Here is a 23803-nt window from a genome sequence, read left to right on the forward strand (position 1 = left end):
CCCACAAACACTTTTAACTGCTTTTTTACATAATGCATTTAACTTTAAGACACAAAACGAACCGTCGGGAAAATGCTCTCCAATTGTAACAAGAATTCTGTTCTCCTAAAGGCATTACAAAACTGCATTGTTCCTTGTTTGGCAAAATTTTTAAAATCAGAGAAAAGAGGGGCTAGGACTGACATAAAATGACCCATCTATTGTTATGGTATCTTACCAATGGCAAATTACCGTTCGGTATGACAATGATAAGGATTTGCGTACTATTTTAAAATTGCCGTTTAAAGGATTTTGTAGAAACATTTTCTTTTAAATTTGCATTTGAACCAATTCTGTATTTCTGTGTCATATGTAATATGTGTGTGAAGTATGTGTCAATTTATAACTTATGTCAATCAAGATCTTTAATCTTTCTTAATTTAGGAAATGTGCTTGTTGTTGGAAAGTCATGAGATAGCAGCAAATAGCCCAAAGACATTTTGTATTTTGCTGCCATCTGATGCTTGTGGAATGTTACTCAAATGTGTTGCAAATATTGATGTAGTCTTGCCTTTGTCTAACAGTCTTTGCATTCAAAAACAGTCTGAAACAATTCAAACACAAATCGATGCGTTACTTATTGAGGTAGTATATTTAGAAATCTGTCCTCAAGTATGGTTTAGTGATAAAGCAGCCCCCAAAATATGATTCTTTTCATTACAATCTTTCCATGCCAGCTCGTTAAAGGTCCAAAGAACAGTTAATGCCAAAAATTTTATCAAATGGAAATTTTCTCTCGTTGGGCCATTATCAAATACAGGGGCGAATCTAAAAACTGCTATTAGGGGATATTATTCTGTAGCGAAAAGGGAGAGGAGGCGGAAGTGATTCATAGGCAATAGAGCGGGTGTGAGTTTTTCTTCCAGCATCTATTTTTCCAACATATGCATTTCTTTTATAAAGGCTAGAAAAACCTTATCAATACTTCCATTTGAATTGACAAACTTCTATTTTTGATTTGTGTCTCGCTAGGGTGATCTTTTGTGTCCCAGTAATCTGTCCAATGCAATCATGTTATGGCATTTTTACAACTAAACCTCATTTGTGCATGTGTCCTAGCTGCCAAGAACGTCTTCACTGAACCCTTTGGCACTCAAATCTGGTATATCTGACAAATTGCTGGAGGCATTCAAGCCTAGTGAGACAAAGAAAAACCCAAAGGCTGTCAAAAGACAGGTAAGCTATCCTCTATTTGCTACAACCTTGATGTAGTGGCTATACGCTTTTTATAAAACGTAAAATGCTTGTTTGGAGGCTGTCCAGCCAATTTGTGTATGCACAGAACGTTTTACCTCTGTTAAACAACGTTGTCTCTGTTCATAGATATAAACTTGAAATTGAATTGTTTTTCCATTATCCCTTCCAAAACTTTTATCATTGTGATATACAGATTAAAAATTGTAGGACTTAACCTTTCATATTAACTTTCTATCTAACCATGTATGAACAAATGCCAAGACACAACCCACATTATTCTTTGTGACAAGAATCTCTGAGTTTCGCGCGCTTCTATCCTGCGACATTGATTTGCTCGTGTTGATCTATTTTAGCCATAAGACATAAGAGTCTTAAGAGTTTTTCAAATTTTTCGCGAAAAATTAATAGTTTTCTCCTTTTATTTCTTTCAGATTTGTGATTCTGACTACAGACCAAACACTAAAGAGCTTGCTCGATCTGGAAGATCTGAAAACGTAAAGAGTTTGTCTCAGAAAAAAGCAAAATGTCCTTACAGACCTGAATTTACTAAAGGAAGTATCATGGAGCGAGGACTGCGCGAATTTCCGGATGACTTTAGAGCCAACATTGAATATAATTGATCATTAATAAGATCTTTCTTATACGAATAATAATTATGATATATCGAGTAAGGGAGTACGAGGTTTGAAGCCTATAAACCCTAAAAATTATATTTGTATTTGTGTTCGTTTTTGAAGCTATCAAAAAGTTTTCAAAATTTAATGCTGTTGAGCTGTTGATAACTGGTAAATTTTTCCATCACATTCATTCTACCAGTAATTGTAAATGATGCTTTCTGTGATGAATTCAATGCATAAAACAATACCAAAAAAATGATTGCAGTCAAAGAGGCAGGAACTGGGGGCACAGGGGGCACGTGCCTCCCACTTTTTAGAAAAACAGAAAAAGGTCAAGGAGGTGGTCCTTTTGCCTACATGCCTCCCCCCCCTCAATTTTGAAATGCCTTCTACGCCTATGAGTTCAAATCAATTTCATTAACAAAGTTATTTAAGAACTACTAAGAATACATTATACATCACCTTAATAGCTATAGACAATTACTATGCATTCATGATACAAACTAAGGGAGAAATTACAGGAAGATATTCAGCACTAAACTCCCATACATGCTGCAATTAATTAATAACAGCTAAAATTCTTGTGCATCTTTGCTGTGATCTCATCCGAAAATAAGCATTTTTGCTTTTAAGTATAATGATGATACAATTTAAGATATCTTTCAAAAAGTATTCGGTTAGTAGAATTAGAATAACGAATGAGCTGTGTTGAAATGTCCATGAATATTGATTAAATCTTTGATATTCTGTCACTTCAAGCTGAGAAGCCTGTTCTTTTTTGGGGTGGGGGTTGGTGTTGGTGGGGATAGAAAGAAATAGTATTCTCTTTCAAACATCAAACCAACTTGGTGAGCGATATTAACAATTTAGCTGTAAGACAATCAGCAGTAATTCAAGCTGCAACAAAAAGAAACTAAAAAGCAGGTGTACACATACTTAGCAGAGGTGGCGCCAGAAATCTTCCGACAGAGGGGCTGGAGCTTCGGATAGAGGGGCTGGAGCTCCCGACAGGGGGGCTAAAATGATTAAAATAGGCAGTTTTCGTACGTTATTTTGTCAAATGGGGGCACGTGGTGGTTGTTGTCGGAGCAAATTTGACAAAATAACGTACGAAAACTGCCTATTTTAATCATTTTAGCCCCCCTGTCGGGAGCTCCAGCCCCTCTATCCGAAGCTCCAGCCCCTCTGTCGGAAGATTTCTGGCGCCACCTCTGCTAAGTATGTGTACACCTGCTTTTTAGTTTCTTTTTGTTGCAGCTTGAATTACTGCTTATTGTCTTACAGCTAAATTGTTAATATCGCTCACCAAGTTGGTTTGATGTTTGAAAGAGAATACTATTTCATTCTATCCCCACCAACACCAACGCTCCGATGGGGGGCTAGATGCTTCCGACGGAGGGGCTGTAGCCCCCCTAGCCCTCCCCTGGCGCCACCACTGATACTAAGCAAAGCAAGCAGATCAAAAGTAACATTCGTATTGTCAAACCACAACTTGCTAAATAACTAAATTGTGCGGTTTAATGTGCGTGGGTTCATTATCAACCTTCGCATTATATCATTAAAAATGTACGACCTCTCACTAGCCTGTGTTCCAGACCCCCCTAACTTGAAAGTTAGGGGTCTGGACCACAGGCTACCTCTCACTTGAGCAACGATAAGCGTCGACAGTGACAACAACTGAAATGTCGGCAGCAAATTTCTAACGAAAACGTCTACTCTATTAATACTACTTACAAAAAAACAATACCAATACATCAGAAGCTTGCTTGAAAGCTTGCTTGACAAACATCAAAAGTTTTTGCCAATAAAATTAATTTTATTCAACATCATCACGAGTTCCTTCACGTATTCACTTTCTTTGACCACGTGTTATTAAGATTAGTTTACCTGTACATTCATATTTTGTAGACTAATTATTTGTATTTGTAATCGATGTAAAATAAATATACAACATCAACATAGCAAGGCACATCGAGGGCAGACTCATCTAGGAGGTCTAGGGAAATTTTTTTGAAAGGGTGGTGGCTAAATTGCTCTGGTGGCTTATTTAGTTGCCAAAATTTATATGGTGGCTAAATTGTGCTGGTAGCTGTTACTTCTTTGCCATTTTATTATAACTTAAACATAGCTGATGGTTTATTTGCGCCACAACGCACACATATTTGTCTTGGCTACAAAATATGCGATTTATTACATCTAAAAAACCATTTAGAAAGTGAAATAGGCTCGATTCCTAAATTCGAGCAAAACCTCCTGGTAAGTTTCTTATTGGGTTTTTATTCAAGATTGTGTTATTATTTATGGGCCCTTATAGTCTTGGGCCCCCATGTCAGTGACCCCCTTACCCCCATGATCCCCCTTTTCTCAGCACTGGGTACATCTAATCAGGCATCTTCTCTTTTTTGGTCACAGCCTCGTTAATATACAGCTTTAGCAATGGGTATCCCTTTGATAACATGCCTTTTTGCATTGTACGCATGCAATATTCATAACATTTCAGTGCTACGCCTAATGTGAGGGGCAGAAGATACAAAACCCCTTAAAAGTAATGGATTGACTTTTTAAACAGCAGATTCAGCATATCATTGCCTGTTCTTCAGTAGAATAAACCAAGAAATCAGTGATGGGCGATTTGACTTACTTGCCAACTGTGCACCAGAGAGACTATTAATATTTCCTGGTGCTGTAATTTAAAAGTAAATAATGATTCAAAAGACTGACTTTTCTTTAATACCTGTTTATCCATTTTTAGAACAGTTAAGTAATTGAAAAAATACTTTAATTAGCCTACCCAGTGCCCATCACCTACACCGCTAAAGCGTGCGATGGAACGAACCGGAGCATTCGCAAGGCTCGACCATAGCAACACGAATCACGATGATGTATACTTCAAATACAGTGTCAACGAAACTCATTTGTTCACATCACAAAATAGATGTGATACTTGGTTGCATCACAAAAGGCTTTATTCAAATGCCCACAATGCAGAAAGCGGAAAAATGGCGCTCTGCAATTAAGGAGTGTTCAACGTGGGCACTGCGAATAGTACAAGGCCGTTAAAACATTCGAATAAACGTGAGCTATTAAATACTGAAGCAAGATATGGAAAATGGAGTTGGAAAGAATGAAACAAGAAACGAAGCTTGTCGCATTGGAATTCATGAGCAACTCGAGCGCGGACTTAGGCCGCGAAAGAAATCGTTGCGGCAGAACTTCATTGCCTGAAAGAACCACGAAAGAAAGCATTGATAACGAAATTAAATATCGTAGATGCAGCGAGAACAATGAGCTAAAAATCAAGAGAAAACTTAGTAAGATATTAGATCCTCTAAACAGAAAGATATCCAAAGATGTGCTGTCCAGCATCGCAAAATTTGACAGAAGTGTCCTGAAGGAAACGAAGAGAGATTATTTCCGACGGGATAAGGGTATCAGCAATGTTTACCGCTCAGTTACCGAAGAAATAACAACTTTTGATACGTCCAGGTTGCGAAGACTGTCTTGCGATAGCCATGTGGTGGAACGCAATCGACGAATTTGCCGTGGTATAAACAATTTTGATAGAAATGGCCTAAGAGCTGTTCGCAAGCAATCAGTTAAAGGTAAATGCAATGGGAGCCTTTCACTTCTCAGGTGCGTTTGAGGAAAATATTGTCACTTAAGACATTTCTTTGTTTAAGAAAACAGAAACTTAACCTCTTTATGCAGCGATGTATCTTCGTCAGTCTTTCTGTAAGAGGGGATATATTGCATTAGATAGTTATCACAAGGCATTGATACCTTTTAGAATCTGATACTAAAAACTATAAAATGTTAGATTTTGCAAGAATATTTGATAACAAAACTAGTTTGCAAGCATTGCTGTGCTGTGCTGAGCCACACTAACAAATATTGAAGGAAATTGTTAAAGAAATTGTTTCTAAATGTCAAAGAAAGTGAGCTGGTCCACCAATGTTGCAAAATTTTTGATCAGCTTTGTTAACACACCAGTTTTAAAACAGATTATGAGGCATTTATTGCAGTGTCGTAGTGCTATTAAAATAACAAGAGAGCTCTTTCACATAGTGTTGCTAAAATAAATGAATGAAAGAAAAAACTGACTAAATTTTGGCATCAACAAATTTCGGCTCAGCCCCCCCTTGAGCCCTCTTAGCACTACACCCCTGATATAATGTCAAGAGAGTCATGATTCTTCATCAAAACCTATATTAGATTTCGAAACAGATATACCTATGTCAAGATAAGACTATTTGAATTCCTCCACTTTTCATTAGTCATAAGTTTTCTCCCTCTTATATACAGATATTTGTAGCAGCAGTGATAACTTGCTACAATTTCCCCTAAATTTAAATAAAATCAAATCAAGTGATGATAAGGTCTTTGTTATTACTTCTTAATTCCATACGTCAGTTTAGTTGAGAAGCCATGAAAGCACCTGACATTAAAAAAGAGAGAATCACTTTATGTTAGACTTTCTAATGATCTACCAACTCAGGAGTCAGTTTGAAAATAATAATTACACAAAGACTCTATTTTAGAAACAAGGTGTAGTTTAAGTGTTAACCTTTTTATAAGGCCATGGAAGCTTGTGACTGACAGGGTTTTAGCTTTTCCAACCAGTTCCTAGAAACCACTTAAAACGAAAACTTTTAGAATTTCCTTTCCCAAATAGAAGTTCAACTTTTAGACAGATAACTTTTGGAAGACCCCCTTTCCCGCATTCCATGATATGCCCCATGGTGCATGCCCTTTTTTCTGTTACACAATATAATCATCAAGAGAGATCATGCCATATAGGCTCACTTTATGGTGCTGCAGCATTAGGCCCATTCCTGAAATAAGCCCAAGTGAAAACAGACCATACTTTTTATGAAGCAGAATAGGCCTAGTAATAGGTAATTTCTTTGCTGCAGCATCAGGCCAAATTTGTTTTAAATACGACACTGATTTCAAGAGTGCTAGAGAGGCATGGACTCCCGTAAGATGAAAAGTCAGGTGGGATGGAGGCTATTGTTTCCCATTTTCACTATATATAGTCTAAAGGTTTTCATGTTAACCTATTACTACAGGGGGGATGGGAGGATAACACAATGAGCTTTCCCAGTTCTACAAAGCTTAATAGGGTTAAGGCTAATATCGCATTTTTTGGGGTTTGGAATTTCTTTTCAATGGTTTCTTTTCAAAGGTGGAGTAGGTTACCAGAGTATGTGCCCATATATTTGGACAAGTTTGAACTGCCCCTTTTAGAACTTTTGAATAAGCGGCCCTTGTTATGAAACCTAAGGCCCCTTCCTCCCTGTTAACTCCCAACTCTGAATTCCAACGTTCCCGTGGTTTTTTAACAAGATGGCCTGTTTCTCTCATGTTCAGTGCATTTTCATTGTTTTACCTTCTCATGAAGTCAGAGAATACTTAACTGTTAAGATATATACACTAGCAGCCATTTTGCACAGATTGTTAATATGTCTGATTGTCTCTCAGTTTCAGTGCATCAGACACCTGCATACCCTGCCCCGATACCCCTCTCACTTGTGCCACTATGCGACTAGAGGAAATAAGTCAATGCATCATGCGTGATTGCCCTTTTTTACTGGATGCTAGCATCAATAGATTGCTCTGTCCGATTGAAGAAAACAAAGAAATGAGTTATAAGCATTTCTCTTTGGTTGCAAAGCCAATATTTGAGAACCAGTTGACGAATTTAACACAATCTGTTTGGTCGAAAGTGGCACTCATTTTTTACTTGGTCAAAGAGGTGCTGTTCTCTGGTGCTTTGTCAGGAATCCAGGTTGAGCTTCTAGTTGACTATGCAACCCAGTTTGTCGCTGAGAGCTCTTTCGATGAGATAAACAAGGAAGGCGGTTGGGTATGTATTGACTATGTCACCTTACCTTAATTTCATATCATCTTACTATCCGTTACATTCAACTACAACCTGTTGCCCATTTTCAAAATGCTTTGTTTTTTCTCTATCCATGGTTCCAAGTATCAAACTTTCTGCGTTTAAACAGAATTTACTTTAGAAGCATTTTGAGCAAGGAAACCTCTTTTTTTCAAACAATCGTAGACAGTAGCAAGGAAACCTGAATTTTCAAACCATCGTTGACTACTTGTTAAACAAGAAAGCTATCTAATTAAGACATATTTTTTGTTCAATCAAGGGTCTAGAAAATTGAAGGTGCTCTTTTTTTGCTCCTTTTTTGCTTTTTGCTTAACAAACATTGCCTTTCTTAAAAGCTTAACCAGCTTGGTTCAAAGATGCAATACAGGTTGTTGTGAAGTTTAAGTTTAGCTATTATCCCTTGCGTGTAACTAGAAGAGAACAGTAACACGTGATATGTGCAAGGTCAGAGGTCAACCTCGAATAGAAAACAATTCAAACACCTTATAGGTCATAGGCCAAGGTCATTTTGCCATATAAGGTATTAGCGGAAGCACATATATAGGTAATTGATCCGATAGCATGAACTGTAGTTAGTTATGAGAAGGAAAATGGCTTGATACATAAAGAGTAAAATGAGATCGAACGTGTCTATCGTCTCTGTCCTGAGAACCAGAAAAAGAGATACGAAACTTCTCTCAGGTTCCTAACACTATCAATGGCAGATGAATGTTGTGCTGGGCGATTTTTGCTTTTCTTTCCAGCAGTTACACCCAAAAGTATTAATTAGGACATTGGTTATCTAAACAGTATTTAGTATATTTATCACTTTGCAATTCCATAAAAGATCTTCCATCTTTATTTTATTTGACTTGACTTTCATCTGTTCAAACCTTTTCATTTCTTGGTAACAATGTTTAAATTTCATCGCAGGTTGCACTGGAATGCGAAAGCAAAGATTTACTTGAATCAAATGGTTTTATGTGGGATTACAACGGGCATCAAAACGAACTGCATCAGATAGCAATTGCATCAGAATACAGACATGCGGTGATATTAAACGAGATAATCTTTGATCGTGCCTTAACATTTTTAACGCACATTGGCAGCGTGTTTGCCCTCATGACTGGAGTTGGGTTTCTATATCACAAGCTCTTATGACAGCAACGTCACAATCTAGTCAATGAGAGGGTAGCCTCCTCCAATTGTTGTTCCCATTTGAATTGTTTTCCCTGACTACACCCGTCCATTCCCAGTATATTTGTTCTGTGTAAATAATCCCATATTGTTGTTCCCATTTGAACAAATAGACGAACCCCTTCCTAAACCAACGCTATCCTCACTTTTATACAACTACAAATATACTCTAATAAGCGGTGTTGCCAGCTACTGCAGAGTGGGAGAGTAATAGGCGTGACAAACGAAACAACGCCTTTTTGCCTCATGTTTATTTCCTTAGGTATGTCTTGAAAAATATTACCTGCCCCTACCTAATGCCTTTTTTAAATTTTAGAAAAATTATCTTCACCATTTTTGACAAAAGTTAGGGATAATCAAAAGTTAGGGGTAATCAAAAGTTAGGGGTACCACTTCTGGTGCCACTAAATACAATTTATATTTTCAAAGATAATATTAACAATGAATATTCTGTATTTGTGTATTTGTGTAAGATTGTGTATATACACTGAATTGCGATATTTATATGACTTTTTTAGCGACATTAAACTATTCGAATGTTTTTATGAGAATTGTAGCCTGTACTTCAGACCCCTACTTTTAAGCGGCTCTTTGCTTTGGCAATTTCTTTTTACATCTCATTACACGTATACAAATATATCACTAATATATTAGATGTAGCACTGGATATATCTCAAAAGGGGCCATATACACTGAATTGCGATATTTATATGACTTTTTTAGCGCGTTAAACTATTAGAATGTTTTTATGAGAATTGTAGCCTGTACTTCAGACCCCTACTTTTAAGCGGCTCTTGACTTTGGCAATTTCTATTTACATCTCATTACACGTATACAAATATATCACTAATATATTAGATGTAGCACTGGATATATCTCAAAAGGGGCCATATACACTGAATTGCGATATTTATATGACTTTTTTAGCGACATTAAACTATTAGAATGTTTTTATGAGAATTGTAGCCTGTACTTCAGACCCCTTCTTTCAAGCGGCTCTTTGCTTTGGCAATTTCTATTTACATCTCATTACACGTATACAGAAATATCACTAATATATCAGATATGTCACTGGATATACCTCAAAAGGGGTCATATACACTGAATTGCGATATTTATATGACTTTTTTAGCGACATTAAACTATTAGAATGTTTTTATGAGAATTGTAGCCTGTACTTCAGACCCCTTCTTTCAAGCGGCTCTTTGCTTTGGCAATTTCTATTTACATCTCATTACACGTATACAGAAATATCACTAATATATCAGATATGTCACTGGATATACCTCAAAAGGGGTCATATACACTGAATTGCGATATTTATATGACTTTTTTAGCGACATTAAACTATTCGAATGCTTTTATGAGAATTGTAGCCTGTACTTCAGACCCCTACTTTTAAGCGGCTCTTTGCTTTGGCAATTTCTATTTACATCTCATTACACGTATACAGATATATCACTAATATATCAGATGTATCACTGGATATATCTCAAAAGGGGCCATATACACTGAATTGCGATATCTATATGACTTTTTCAGCGACATTAAACTATTCGAATGTTTTTATGAGAATTGTACCCTGTACTTCAGACCCCTAGTTTCAAGCGGCTCTTTGCTTTGGCAATTTCTATTTACATCTCATTACACGTATACAGATATATCACTAATATATCAGATGTATCACTGGATATCTCTCAAAAGGGGCCATATACACTGAATTGCGATATTTATATGACTTTTTTAGCGACATTAAACTATTCGAATGCTTTTATGAGAATTGTAGCCTGTACTTCAGACCCCTTCTTTCAAGCGGCTCTTGGCTTTGGCAATTTCTATTTACATCTCATTACACGAATACAGATATATCACTAATATATCAGATGTATCACTGGATATATCTCAAAAGGGGCCATATACACTGAATTGCGATATTTATATGACTTTTTTAGCGACATTAAACTATTCGAATGCTTTTATGAGAATTGTAGCCTGTACTTCAGACCCCTTCTTTCAAGCGGCTCTTGGCTTTGGCAATTTCTATTTACATCTCATTACACGAATACAGATATATCACTAATATATCAGATGTATCACTGGATATACCTCAAAAGGGGTCATATACACTGAATTGCGATATTTATATGACTTTTTTAGCGACATTAAACTATTCGAATGCTTTTATGAGAATTGTAGCCTGTACTTCAGACCCCTACTTTTAAGCGGCTCTTTGCTTTGGCAATTTCTATTTACATCTCATTACACGAATACAGATATATCACTAATATATCAGATGTATCACTGGATATACCTCAAAAGGGGTCATATACACTGAATTGCGATATTTATATGACTTTTTTAGCGACATTAAACTATTCGAATGCTTTTATGAGAATTGTAGCCTGTACTTCAGACCCCTACTTTTAAGCGGCTCTTTGCTTTGGCAATTTCTATTTACATCTCATTACACGAATACAGATATATCACTAATATATCAGATGTATCACTGGATATCTCTCAAAAGGGGCCATATACACTGAATTGCGATATTTATATGACTTTTTTAGCGACATTAAACTATTCGAATGTTTTTATGAGAATTGTAGCCTGTACTTCAGACCCCTACTTTTAAGCGGCTCTTGGCTTTGGCAATTTCTATTTACATCTCATTACACGAATACAGATATATCACTAATATATCAGATGTATCACTGGATATATCTCAAAAGGGGCCATATACACTGAATTGCGATATTTATATGACTTTTTTAGCGACATTAAACTATTCGAATGCTTTTATGAGAATTGTAGCCTGTACTTCAGACCCCTACTTTTAAGCGGCTCTTTGCTTTGGCAATTTCTATTTACATCTCATTACACGTATACAGATATATCACTAATATATCAGATGTATCACTGGATATCTCTCAAAAGGGGCCATATACACTGAATTGCGATATTTATATGACTTTTTTAGCGACATTAAACTATTCGAATGCTTTTATGAGAATTGTAGCCTGTACTTCAGACCCCTACTTTTAAGCGGCTCTTGGCTTTGGCAATTTCTATTTACATCTCATTACACGAATACAGATATATCACTAATATATCAGATGTATCACTGGATATATCTCAAAAGGGGCCATATACACTGAATTGCGATATTTATATGACTTTTTTAGCGACATTAAACTATTCGAATGCTTTTATGAGAATTGTAGCCTGTACTTCAGACCCCTACTTTTAAGCGGCTCTTTGCTTTGGCAATTTCTATTTACATCTCATTACACGTATACAGATATATCACTAATATATCAGATGTATCACTGGATATCTCTCAAAAGGGGCCATATACACTGAATTGCGATATTTATATGACTTTTTTAGCGACATTAAACTATTCGAATGCTTTTATGAGAATTGTAGCCTGTACTTCAGACCCCTACTTTTAAGCGGCTCTTTGCTTTGGCAATTTCTATTTACATCTCATTACACGTATACAGATATATCACTAATATATCAGATGCATCACTGGATATATCTCAAAAGGAGCCATATACACTGAATTGCGATATTTATATGACTTTTTTAGCGACATTAAACTATTTGAATGTTTTTATGAGAATTGTAGCCTGTACTTCAGACCCCTACTTTTAAGCGGCTCTTTGCTTTGGCAATTTCTATTTACATCTCATTACACGTATACAGATATATCACTAATATATCAGATGCATCACTGGATATATCTCAAAAGGAGCCATATACACTGAATTGCGATATTTATATGACTTTTTTAGCGACATTAAACTATTTGAATGTTTTTATGAGAATTGTAGCCTGTACTTCAGACCCCTACTTTTAAGCGGCTCTTTGCTTTGGCAATTTCTATTTACATCTCATTACACGTATACAGATATATCACTAATATATCAGATGTATCACTGGATATATCTCAAAAGGAGCCATATACACTGAATTGCGATATTTATATGACTTTTTTAGCGACATTAAACTATTTGAATGTTTTTATGAGAATTGTAGCCTGTACTTCAGACCCCTACTTTTAAGCGGCTCTTTGCTTTGGCAATTTCTATTTACATCTCATTACACGTATACAGATATATCACTAATATATCAGATGCATCACTGGATATATCTCAAAAGGAGCCATATACACTGAATTGCGATATTTATATGACTTTTTTAGCGACATTAAACTATTTGAATGTTTTTATGAGAATTCTACCCTGTACTTCAGACCCCTACTTTTAAGCGGCTCTTTGCTTTGGCAATTTCTATTTACATCTCATTACACGAATACAGATATATCACTAATATATCAGATGTATCACTGGATATATCTCAAAAGGGGCCATATACACTGAATTGCGATATTTATATGACTTTTTTAGCGACATTAAACTATTCGAATGCTTTTATGAGAATTGTAGCCTGTACTTCAGACCCCTACTTTTAAGCGGCTCTTTGCTTTGGCAATTTCTATTTACATCTCATTACACGTATACAAATATATCACTAATATATCAGATGTATCACTGGATATATCTCAAAAGGGGCCATATACACTGAATTGCGATATTTATATGACATTTTTAGCGACATTAAACTATTCGAATGTTTTTATGAGAATTGTAGCCTGTACTTCAGACCCCTACTTTTAAGCGGCTCTTGGCTTTGGCAATTTCTATTTACATCTCATTACACGTATACAGATATATCACTAATATATCAGATGTATCACTGGATATATCTCAAAAGGGGCCATATACACTGAATTGCGATATTTATATGACTTTTTAGCGACATTAAACTATTCGAATGTTTTTATGAGAATTGTAGCCTGTACTTCAGACCCCTACTTTTAAGCGGCTCTTGGCTTTGGCAATTTCTATTTACATCTCATTACACGTATACAGAAATATCACTAATATATCAGATGTATCACTGGATATATCTCAAAAGGGGCCATATACACTGAATTGCGATATTTATATGACTTTTTTAGCGACATTTAACTATTCGAATGTTTTTATGAGTATTGTAGCCTGTACTTCAGACCCCTACTTTTAAGCGGCTCTTTGCTTTGGCAATTTCTATTTACATCTCATTACACGTATACAAATATATCACTAATATATTAGATGTAGCACTGGATATATCTCAAAAGGGGCCATATACACTGAATTGCGATATTTATATGACTTTTTTAGCGACATTAAACTATTCGAATGTTTTTATGAGAATTGTAGCCTGTACTTCAGACCCCTACTTTTAAGCGGCTCTTGGCTTTGGCAATTTCTATTTACATCTCATTACACGTATACAGAAATATCACTAATATATCAGATGTATCACTGGATATATCTCAAAAGGGGCCATATACACTGAATTGCGATATTTATATGACTTTTTTAGCGACATTTAACTATTCGAATGTTTTTATGAGAATTGTAGCCTGTACTTCAGACCCCTACTTTTAAGCGGCTCTTGGCTTTGGCAATTTCTATTTACATCTCATTACACGTATACAGAAATATCACTAATATATCAGATGTATCACTGGATATATCTCAAAAGGGGCCATATACACTGAATTGCGATATTTATATGACTTTTTTAGCGACATTTAACTATTCGAATGTTTTTATGAGTATTGTAGCCTGTACTTCAGACCCCTACTTTTAAGCGGCTCTTTGCTTTGGCAATTTCTATTTACATCTCATTACACGTATACAAATATATCACTAATATATTAGATGTAGCACTGGATATATCTCAAAAGGGGCCATATACACTGAATTGCGATATTTATATGACTTTTTTAGCGACATTAAACTATTTGAATGTTTTTATGAGAATTGTAGCCTGTACTTCAGACCCCTACTTTTAAGCGGCTCTTGGCTTTGGCAATTTCTATTTACATCTCATTACACGTATACAGAAATATCACTAATATATCAGATGTATCACTGGATATATCTCAAAAGGGGCCATATACACTGAATTGCGATATTTATATGACTTTTTTAGCGCGTTAAACTATTAGAATGTTTTTATGAGAATTGTAGCCTGTACTTCAGACCCCTACTTTTAAGCGGCTCTTGGCTTTGGCAATTTCTATTTACATCTCATTACACGTATACAGAAATATCACTAATATATCAGATGTATCACTGGATATATCTCAAAAGGGGCCATAAACACTGAATTGCGATATTTATATGACTTTTTTAGCGACATTAAACTATTCGAATGTTTTTATGAGTATTGTACCCTGTACTTCAGACCCCTACTTTTAAGCGGCTCTTTGCTTTGGCAATTTCTATTTACATCTCATTACACGTATACAAATATATCACTAATATATTAGATGTAGCACTGGATATATCTCAAAAGGGGCCATATACACTGAATTGCGATATTTATATGACTTTTTTAGCGACATTAAACTATTTGAATGTTTTTATGAGAATTGTAGCCTGTACTTCAGACCCCTACTTTTAAGCGGCTCTTGGCTTTGGCAATTTCTATTTACATCTCATTACACGTATACAGAAATATCACTAATATATCAGATGTATCACTGGATATATCTCAAAAGGGGCCATATACACTGAATTGCGATATTTATATGACTTTTTTAGCGCGTTAAACTATTAGAATGTTTTTATGAGAATTGTAGCCTGTACTTCAGACCCCTACTTTTAAGCGGCTCTTGGCTTTGGCAATTTCTATTTACATCTCATTACACGTATACAAATATATCACTAATATATCAGATGTATCACTGGATATATCTCAAAAGGGGCCATGTACACTGAATTGCGATATTTATATGACTTTTTTAGCGACATTAAACTATTCGAATGTTTTTATGAGTATTGTACCCTGTACTTCAGACCCCTACTTTTAAGCGGCTCTTGGCTTTGGCAATTTCTATTTACATCTCATTACACGTATACAAATATATCACTAATATATCAGATGTATCACTGGATATATCTCAAAAGGGGCCATATACACTGAATTGCGACATTTATATGACTTTTTTAGTGACATTAAAGTATTAGGATGTTTTTATGAGTATTGTAGCTTGTACTTCAGACCCCTACTTTTAAGCGGCTCTTGGCTTTGGCAATTTCTATTTACATCTCATTACACGTATACAGATATATCACTAATATATCAGATGTATCACTGGATATATCTCAAAAGGGGCCATATACACTGAATTGCGATATTTATATGACTTTTTTAGCGCGTTAAACTATTAGAATGTTTTTATGAGAATTGTAGCCTGTACTTCAGACCCCTACTTTTAAGCGGCTCTTGGCTTTGGCAATTTCTATTTACATCTCATTACACGAATACAGATATATCACTGGATATATCAGATATATCACTGGATATATCTCAAAAGGGGCCATATACACTGAATTGCGATATTTATATGACTTTTTTAGCGACATTAAACTATTCGAATGTTTTTATGAGTATTGTACCCTGTACTTCAGACCCCTACTTTCAAGCGGCTCTTGGCATTGGCAATCTCTATTTACATCTCATTACACGAATACAGATATATCACTGGATATATCAGATATATCACTGGATATATCTCAAAAGGGGCCATATACACTGAATTGCGATATTTATATGACTTTTTTAGCGACATTAAACTATTCGAATGTTTTTATGAGAATTGTAGCCTGTACTTCAGACCCCTACTTTTGAGCGGCTCTTGACTTTGGCAATTTCTATTTACATCTCATTACACGTATACAGATATATCACTAATATATCAGATGTATCACTGGATATATCTCAAAAGGGGCCATATACACTGAATTGCGATATTTATATGACTTTTTTAGCGACATTAAACTATTCGAATGCTTTTATGAGTATTGTACCCTGTACTTCAGACCCCTACTTTCAAGCGGCTCTTTGCTTTGGCAATTTCTATTTACATCTCATTACACGTATACAAATATATCACTAATATATCAGATGTATCACTGGATATATCTCAAAAGGGGCCATATACACTGAATTGCGATATTTATATGACTTTTTTAGCGCGTTAAACTATTAGAATGTTTTTATGAGAATTGTAGCCTGTACTTCAGACCCCTACTTTTAAGCGGCTCTTTGCTTTGGCAATTTCTATTTACATCTCATTACACGTATACAAATATATCACTAATATATTAGATGCATCACTGGATATATCTCAAAAGGGGCCATATACACTGAATTGCGATATTTATATGACTTTTTTAGTGACATTTAACTATTCGAATGTTTTTATGAGTATTGTAGCCTGTACTTCAGACCCCTACTTTTAAGCGGCTCTTTGCTTTGGCAATTTCTATTTACATCTCATTACACGTATACAGAAATATCACTAATATATTAGATGCATCACTGGATATATCTCAAAAGGGGCCATATACACTGAATTGCGATATTTATATGACTTTTTTAGTGACATTTAACTATTCGAATGCTTTTATGAGAATTGTAGCCTGTACTTCAGACCCCTACTTTTAAGCGGCTCTTTGCTTTGGCAATTTCTATTTACATCTCATTACACGTATACAAATATATCACTAATATATCAGATGTATCACTGGATATATCTCAAAAGGGGCCATATACACTGAATTGCGATATTTATATGACTTTTTTAGCGCGTTAAACTATTAGAATGTTTTTATGAGAATTGTAGCCTGTACTTCAGACCCCTACTTTTAAGCGGCTCTTTGCTTTGGCAATTTCTATTTACATCTCATTACACGTATACAAATATATCACTAATATATTAGATGCATCACTGGATATATTTCAAAAGGGGCCATATACACTGAATTGCGATATTTATATGACTTTTTTAGTGACATTTAACTATTCGAATGTTTTTATGAGTATTGTAGCCTGTACTTCAGACCCCTACTTTTAAGCGGCTCTTGACTTTGGCAATTTCTATTTACATCTCATTACACGTATACAAATATATCACTAATATATCAGATGTATCACTGGATATATCTCAAAAGGGGCCATATACACTGAATTGCGATATTTATATGACTTTTTTAGCGCGTTAAACTATTAGAATGTTTTTATGAGAATTGTAGCCTGTACTTCAGACCCCTACTTTTAAGCGGCTCTTTGCTTTGGCAATTTCTATTTACATCTCATTACACGTATACAAATATATCACTAATATATTAGATGTAGCACTGGATATATCTCAAAAGGGGCCATATACACTGAATTGCGATATTTATATGACTTTTTTAGCGACATTAAACTATTCGAATGTTTTTATGAGAATTGTACCCTGTACTTCAGACCCCTACTTTCAAGCGGCTCTTGGCTTTGGCAATTTCTATTTACATCTCATTACAGGTATACAGATATATCACTAATATATCAGATGCATCACTGGATATATCTCAAAAGGGGCCATATACACTGAATTGCGATATTTATATGACTTTTTTAGCGACATTAAACTATTCGAATGTTTTTATGAGTATTGTACCCTGTACTTCAGACCCCTACTTTTGAGCGGCTCTTTGCTTTGGCAATTTCTATTTACATCTCATTACACGTATACAAATATATCACTAATATATTAGATGTAGCACTGGATATATCTCAAAAGGGGCCATATACACTGAATTGCGATATTTATATGACTTTTTTAGCGACATTAAACTATTCGAATGTTTTTATGAGCATTGTACCCTGTACTTCAGACCCCTACTTTCAAGCGGCTCTTGGCATTGGCAATCTCTATTTACATCTCATTACACGAATACAGATATATCACTGGATATATCAGATATATCACTGGATATATCTCAAAAGGGGCCATATACACTGAATTGCGATATTTATATGACTTTTTTAGCGCGTTAAACTATTAGAATGTTTTTATGAGAATTGTAGCCTGTACTTCAGACCCCTACTTTTAAGCGGCTCTTTGCTTTGGCAATTTCTATTTACATCTCATTACACGTATACAAATATATCACTAATATATTAGATGTAGCACTGGATATATCTCAAAAGGGGCCATATACACTGAATTGCGATATTTATATGACTTTTTTAGCGACATTAAACTATTCAAATGTTTTTATGAGTATTGTACCCTGTACTTCAGACCCCTACTTTCAAGCGGCTCTTGGCATTGGCAATCTCTATTTACATCTCATTACACGAATACAGATATATCACTGGATATATCAGATATATCACTGGATATATCTCAAAAGGGGCCATATACACTGAATTGCGATATTTATATGACTTTTTTAGCGACATTAAACTATTCGAATGTTTTTATGAGTATTGTAGCCTGTACTTCAGACCCCTACTTTCAAGCGGCTCTTTGCTTTGGCAATTTCTATTTACATCTCATTACACGAATACAGATATATCACTGGATATATCAGATGTATCCCTGGATATATCTCAAAAGGGGCCATATACACTGAATTGCGATGTTTATATGACTTTTTCAGCGACATTAAACTATTCGAATGTTTTTATGAGTATTGTAGCCTGTACTTCAGACCCCTACTTTTAAGCAGCTCTTGGCTTTGGCAATTTCTATTTACATCTCATTACACGTATACAGATATATCACTAATATATCAGATGTAGCACTGGATATATCTCGAAAGGGGCCATATACACTGAATTGCGATATTTATATGACTTTTTCAGCGACATTAAACTATTCGAATGTTTTTATGAGAATTGTAGCCTGTACTTCAGACCCCTACTTTAAGCGGCTCTTGACTTTGGCAATTTCTATTTACATCTCATTACACGTATACAGATATATCACTAATATATAAGATGTATTACTGGATATATCTCAAAAGGGGCCATATACACTGAATTGCGATATTTATATGACTTTTTTAGCGACATTTAACTATTCGAATGTTTTTATGAGTATTGTAGCCTGTACTTCAGACCCCTACTTTTAAGCGGCTCTTGACTTTGGCAATTTCTATTTACATCTCATCACAAGTATACAGATATATCACTAATATATTAGATGTAGCACTGGATATATCTCAAAAGGGGCCATATACACTGAATTGCGATATTTATATGACTTTTTTAGCGCGTTAAACTATTAGAATGTTTTTATGAGAATTGTAGCCTGTACTTCAGACCCCTACTTTTAAGCGGCTCTTTGCTTTGGCAATTTCTATTTACATCTCATTACACGTATACAAATATATCACTAATATATTAGATGTAGCACTGGATATATCTCAAAAGGGGCCATATACACTGAATTGCGATATTTATATGACTTTTTTAGCGACATTAAACTATTCGAATGTTTTTATGAGAATTGTAGCCTGTACTTCAGACCCCTACTTTTAAGCGGCTCTTGGCTTTGGCAATTTCTATTTACATCTCATTACACGTATACAGATATATCACTAATATATCAGATGTATCACTGGATATATCTCAAAAGGGGCCATATACACTGAATTGCGATATTTATATGACTTTTTCAGCGACATTAAACTATTCGAATGTTTTTATGAGAATTGTAGCCTGTACTTCAGACCCCTACTTTTAAGCGGCTCTTGACTTTGGCAATTTCTATTTACATCTCATTACACGTATACAGATATATCACTAATATATCAGATGTATCACTGGATATATCTCAAAAGGGGCCATATACACTGAATTGCGATATTTATATGACTTTTTTAGCGCGTTAAACTATTAGAATGTTTTTATGAGAATTGTAGCCTGTACTTCAGACCCCTACTTTTAAGCGGCTCTTTGCTTTGGCAATTTCTATTTACATCTCATTACACGTATACAAATATATCACTAATATATCAGATGTATCACTGGATATATCTCAAAAGGGGCCATATACACTGAATTGCGATATTTATATGACTTTTTTAGCGACATTAAACTATTTGAATGTTTTTATGAGAATTGTAGCCTGTACTTCAGACCCCTACTTTTAAGCGGCTCTTGGCATTGGCAATTTCTATTTACATCTCATTACACGTATACAGAAATACCACTAATATATCAGATGTAGCACTGGATATATCTCAAAAGGGGCCATATACACTGAATTGCGATATTTATATGACTTTTTTAGCGACATTAAACTATTTGAATGTTTTTATGAGAATTGTAGCCTGTACTTCAGACCCCTACTTTTAAGCGGCTCTTGGCATTGGCAATTTCTATTTACATCTCATTACACGTATACAGAAATACCACTAATATATCAGATGTAGCACTGGATATATCTCAAAAGGGGCCATATACACTGAATTGCGATATTTATATGACTTTTTTAGCGACATTAAACTATTCGAATGTATTATGAGAATTGTAGCCTGTACTTCAGACCCCTACTTTCAAGCGGCACTTGGCTTTGGCAATTTCTATTTACATCTCATTACACGTATACAGAAATACCACTAATATATCAGATGTACCACTGGATATATCTCAAAAGGGGCCATATACACTGAATTGCGATATTTATATGACTTTTTTAGCGACATTAAACTATTCGAATGTTTTGATGAGAATTGTAGCCTGTACTTCAGACCCCTCCTTTTAAGCGGCTCTTGGCATTGGCAATTTCTATTTACATCTCATTACACGTATACAGAAATACCACTAATATATCAGATGTACCACTGGATATATCTCAAAAGGGGCCATATACACTGAATTGCGATATTTATATGACTTTTTTAGCGACATTAAACTATTAGAATGTTTTTATGAGAATTGTAGCCTGTACTTCAGACCCCTACTTTTAAGCGGCTCTTTGCTTTGGCAATTTCTTTTTACATCTCATTACACGTATACAAATATATCACTAATATATCAGATGTATCACTGGATATATCTCAAAAGGGGCCATATACACTGAATTGCGATATTTATATTACTTTTTTAGCGCGTTAAACTATTAGAATGTTTTTATGAGAATTGTAGCCTGTACTTCAGACCCCTACTTTTAAGCGGCTCTTTGCTTTGGCAATTTCTATTTACATCTCATTACACGTATACAAATATATCACTAATATATTAGATGTAGCACTGGATATATCTCAAAAGGGGCCATATACACTGAATTGCGATATTTATATGACTTTTTTAGCGACATTAAACTATTTGAATGTTTTTATGAGAATTGTAGCCTGTACTTCAGACCCCTACTTTTAAGCGGCTCTTTGCTTTGGCAATTTCTATTTACATCTCATTACACGTATACAAATATATCACTAATATATTAGATGTAGCACTGGATATATCTCAAAAGGGGCCATATACACTGAATTGCGATATTTATATGACTTTTTTAGCGACATTAAACTATTTGAATGTTTTTATGAGAATTGTAGCCTGTACTTCAGACCCCTACTTTTAAGCGGCTCTTTGCTTTGGCAATTTCTATTTACATCTCATTACACGTATACAAATATATCACTAATATATTAGATGTAGCACTGGATATATCTCAAAAGGGGCCATATACACTGAATTGCGATATTTATATGACTTTTTTAGCGACATTAAACTATTTGAATGTTTTTATGAGAATTGTAGCCTGTACTTCAGACCCCTACTTTTAAGCGGCTCTTGGCATTGGCAATTTCTATTTACATCTCATTACACGTATACAGAAATACCACTAATATATCAGATGTAGCACTGGATATATCTCAAAAGGGGCCATATACACTGAATTGCGATATTTATATGACTTTTTTAGCGACATTAAACTATTCGAATGTATTATGAGAATTGTAGCCTGTACTTCAGACCCCTACTTTCAAGCGGCACTTGGCTTTGGCAATTTCTATTTACATCTCATTACACGTATACAGAAATACCACTAATATATCAGATGTACCACTGGATATATCTCAAAAGGGGCCATATACACTGAATTGCGATATTTATATGACTTTTTTAGCGACATTAAACTATTCGAATGTTTTGATGAGAATTGTAGCCTGTACTTCAGACCCCTCCTTTTAAGCGGCTCTTGGCATTGGCAATTTCTATTTACATCTCATTACACGTATACAGAAATACCACTAATATATCAGATGTACCACTGGATATATCTCAAAAGGGGCCATATACACTGAATTGCGATATTTATATGACTTTTTTAGCGACATTAAACTATTAGAATGTTTTTATGAGAATTGTAGCCTGTACTTCAGACCCCTACTTTTAAGCGGCTCTTTGCTTTGGCAATTTCTTTTTACATCTCATTACACGTATACAAATATATCACTAATATATCAGATGTATCACTGGATATATCTCAAAAGGGGCCATATACACTGAATTGCGATATTTATATTACTTTTTTAGCGCGTTAAACTATTAGAATGTTTTTATGAGAATTGTAGCCTGTACTTCAGACCCCTACTTTTAAGCGGCTCTTTGCTTTGGCAATTTCTATTTACATCTCATTACACGTATACAAATATATCACTAATATATTAGATGTAGCACTGGATATATCTCAAAAGGGGCCATATACACTGAATTGCGATATTTATATGACTTTTTTAGCGACATTAAACTATTTGAATGTTTTTATGAGAATTGTAGCCTGTACTTCAGACCCCTACTTTTAAGCGGCTCTTTGCTTTGGCAATTTCTATTTACATCTCATTACACGTATACAAATATATCACTAATATATTAGATGTAGCACTGGATATATCTCAAAAGGGGCCATATACACTGAATTGCGATATTTATATGACTTTTTTAGCGACATTAAACTATT

General features: G+C 35.0%; 2 protein-coding genes across 2 annotated transcripts; both read left to right on the forward strand.

The window, feature by feature from the left end:
• Positions 1-364: 364 nt before the first annotated feature.
• LOC135683283 (uncharacterized) lies at positions 365-1856 on the forward strand. The gene is made up of 3 exons (XM_065198496.2): positions 365-624; positions 1099-1215; positions 1668-1856. Exons 1-3 carry the CDS (start codon positions 427-429, stop codon positions 1854-1856), a joined length of 504 nt encoding a protein of 167 aa, XP_065054568.2. The 5' UTR covers positions 365-426.
• A 2796-nt stretch (positions 1857-4652) lies between these two features.
• LOC135696458 (uncharacterized) lies at positions 4653-9539 on the forward strand. Its single transcript, XM_065215856.2, has 3 exons — positions 4653-5486; positions 7335-7719; positions 8668-9539. The coding sequence occupies exons 1-3, from the start codon at positions 4963-4965 to the stop codon at positions 8893-8895; spliced, it is 1137 nt and encodes a 378-aa protein (XP_065071928.2). The 5' UTR covers positions 4653-4962; the 3' UTR covers positions 8896-9539.
• Positions 9540-23803: the final 14264 nt, after the last annotated feature.

The sequence above is a fragment of the Rhopilema esculentum genome, chromosome 17 (genome assembly GCF_057945365.1).
Source record: "Rhopilema esculentum isolate cy_ngs chromosome 17, ASM5794536v1, whole genome shotgun sequence".
NCBI lineage: Eukaryota > Metazoa > Cnidaria > Scyphozoa > Rhizostomeae > Rhizostomatidae > Rhopilema > Rhopilema esculentum.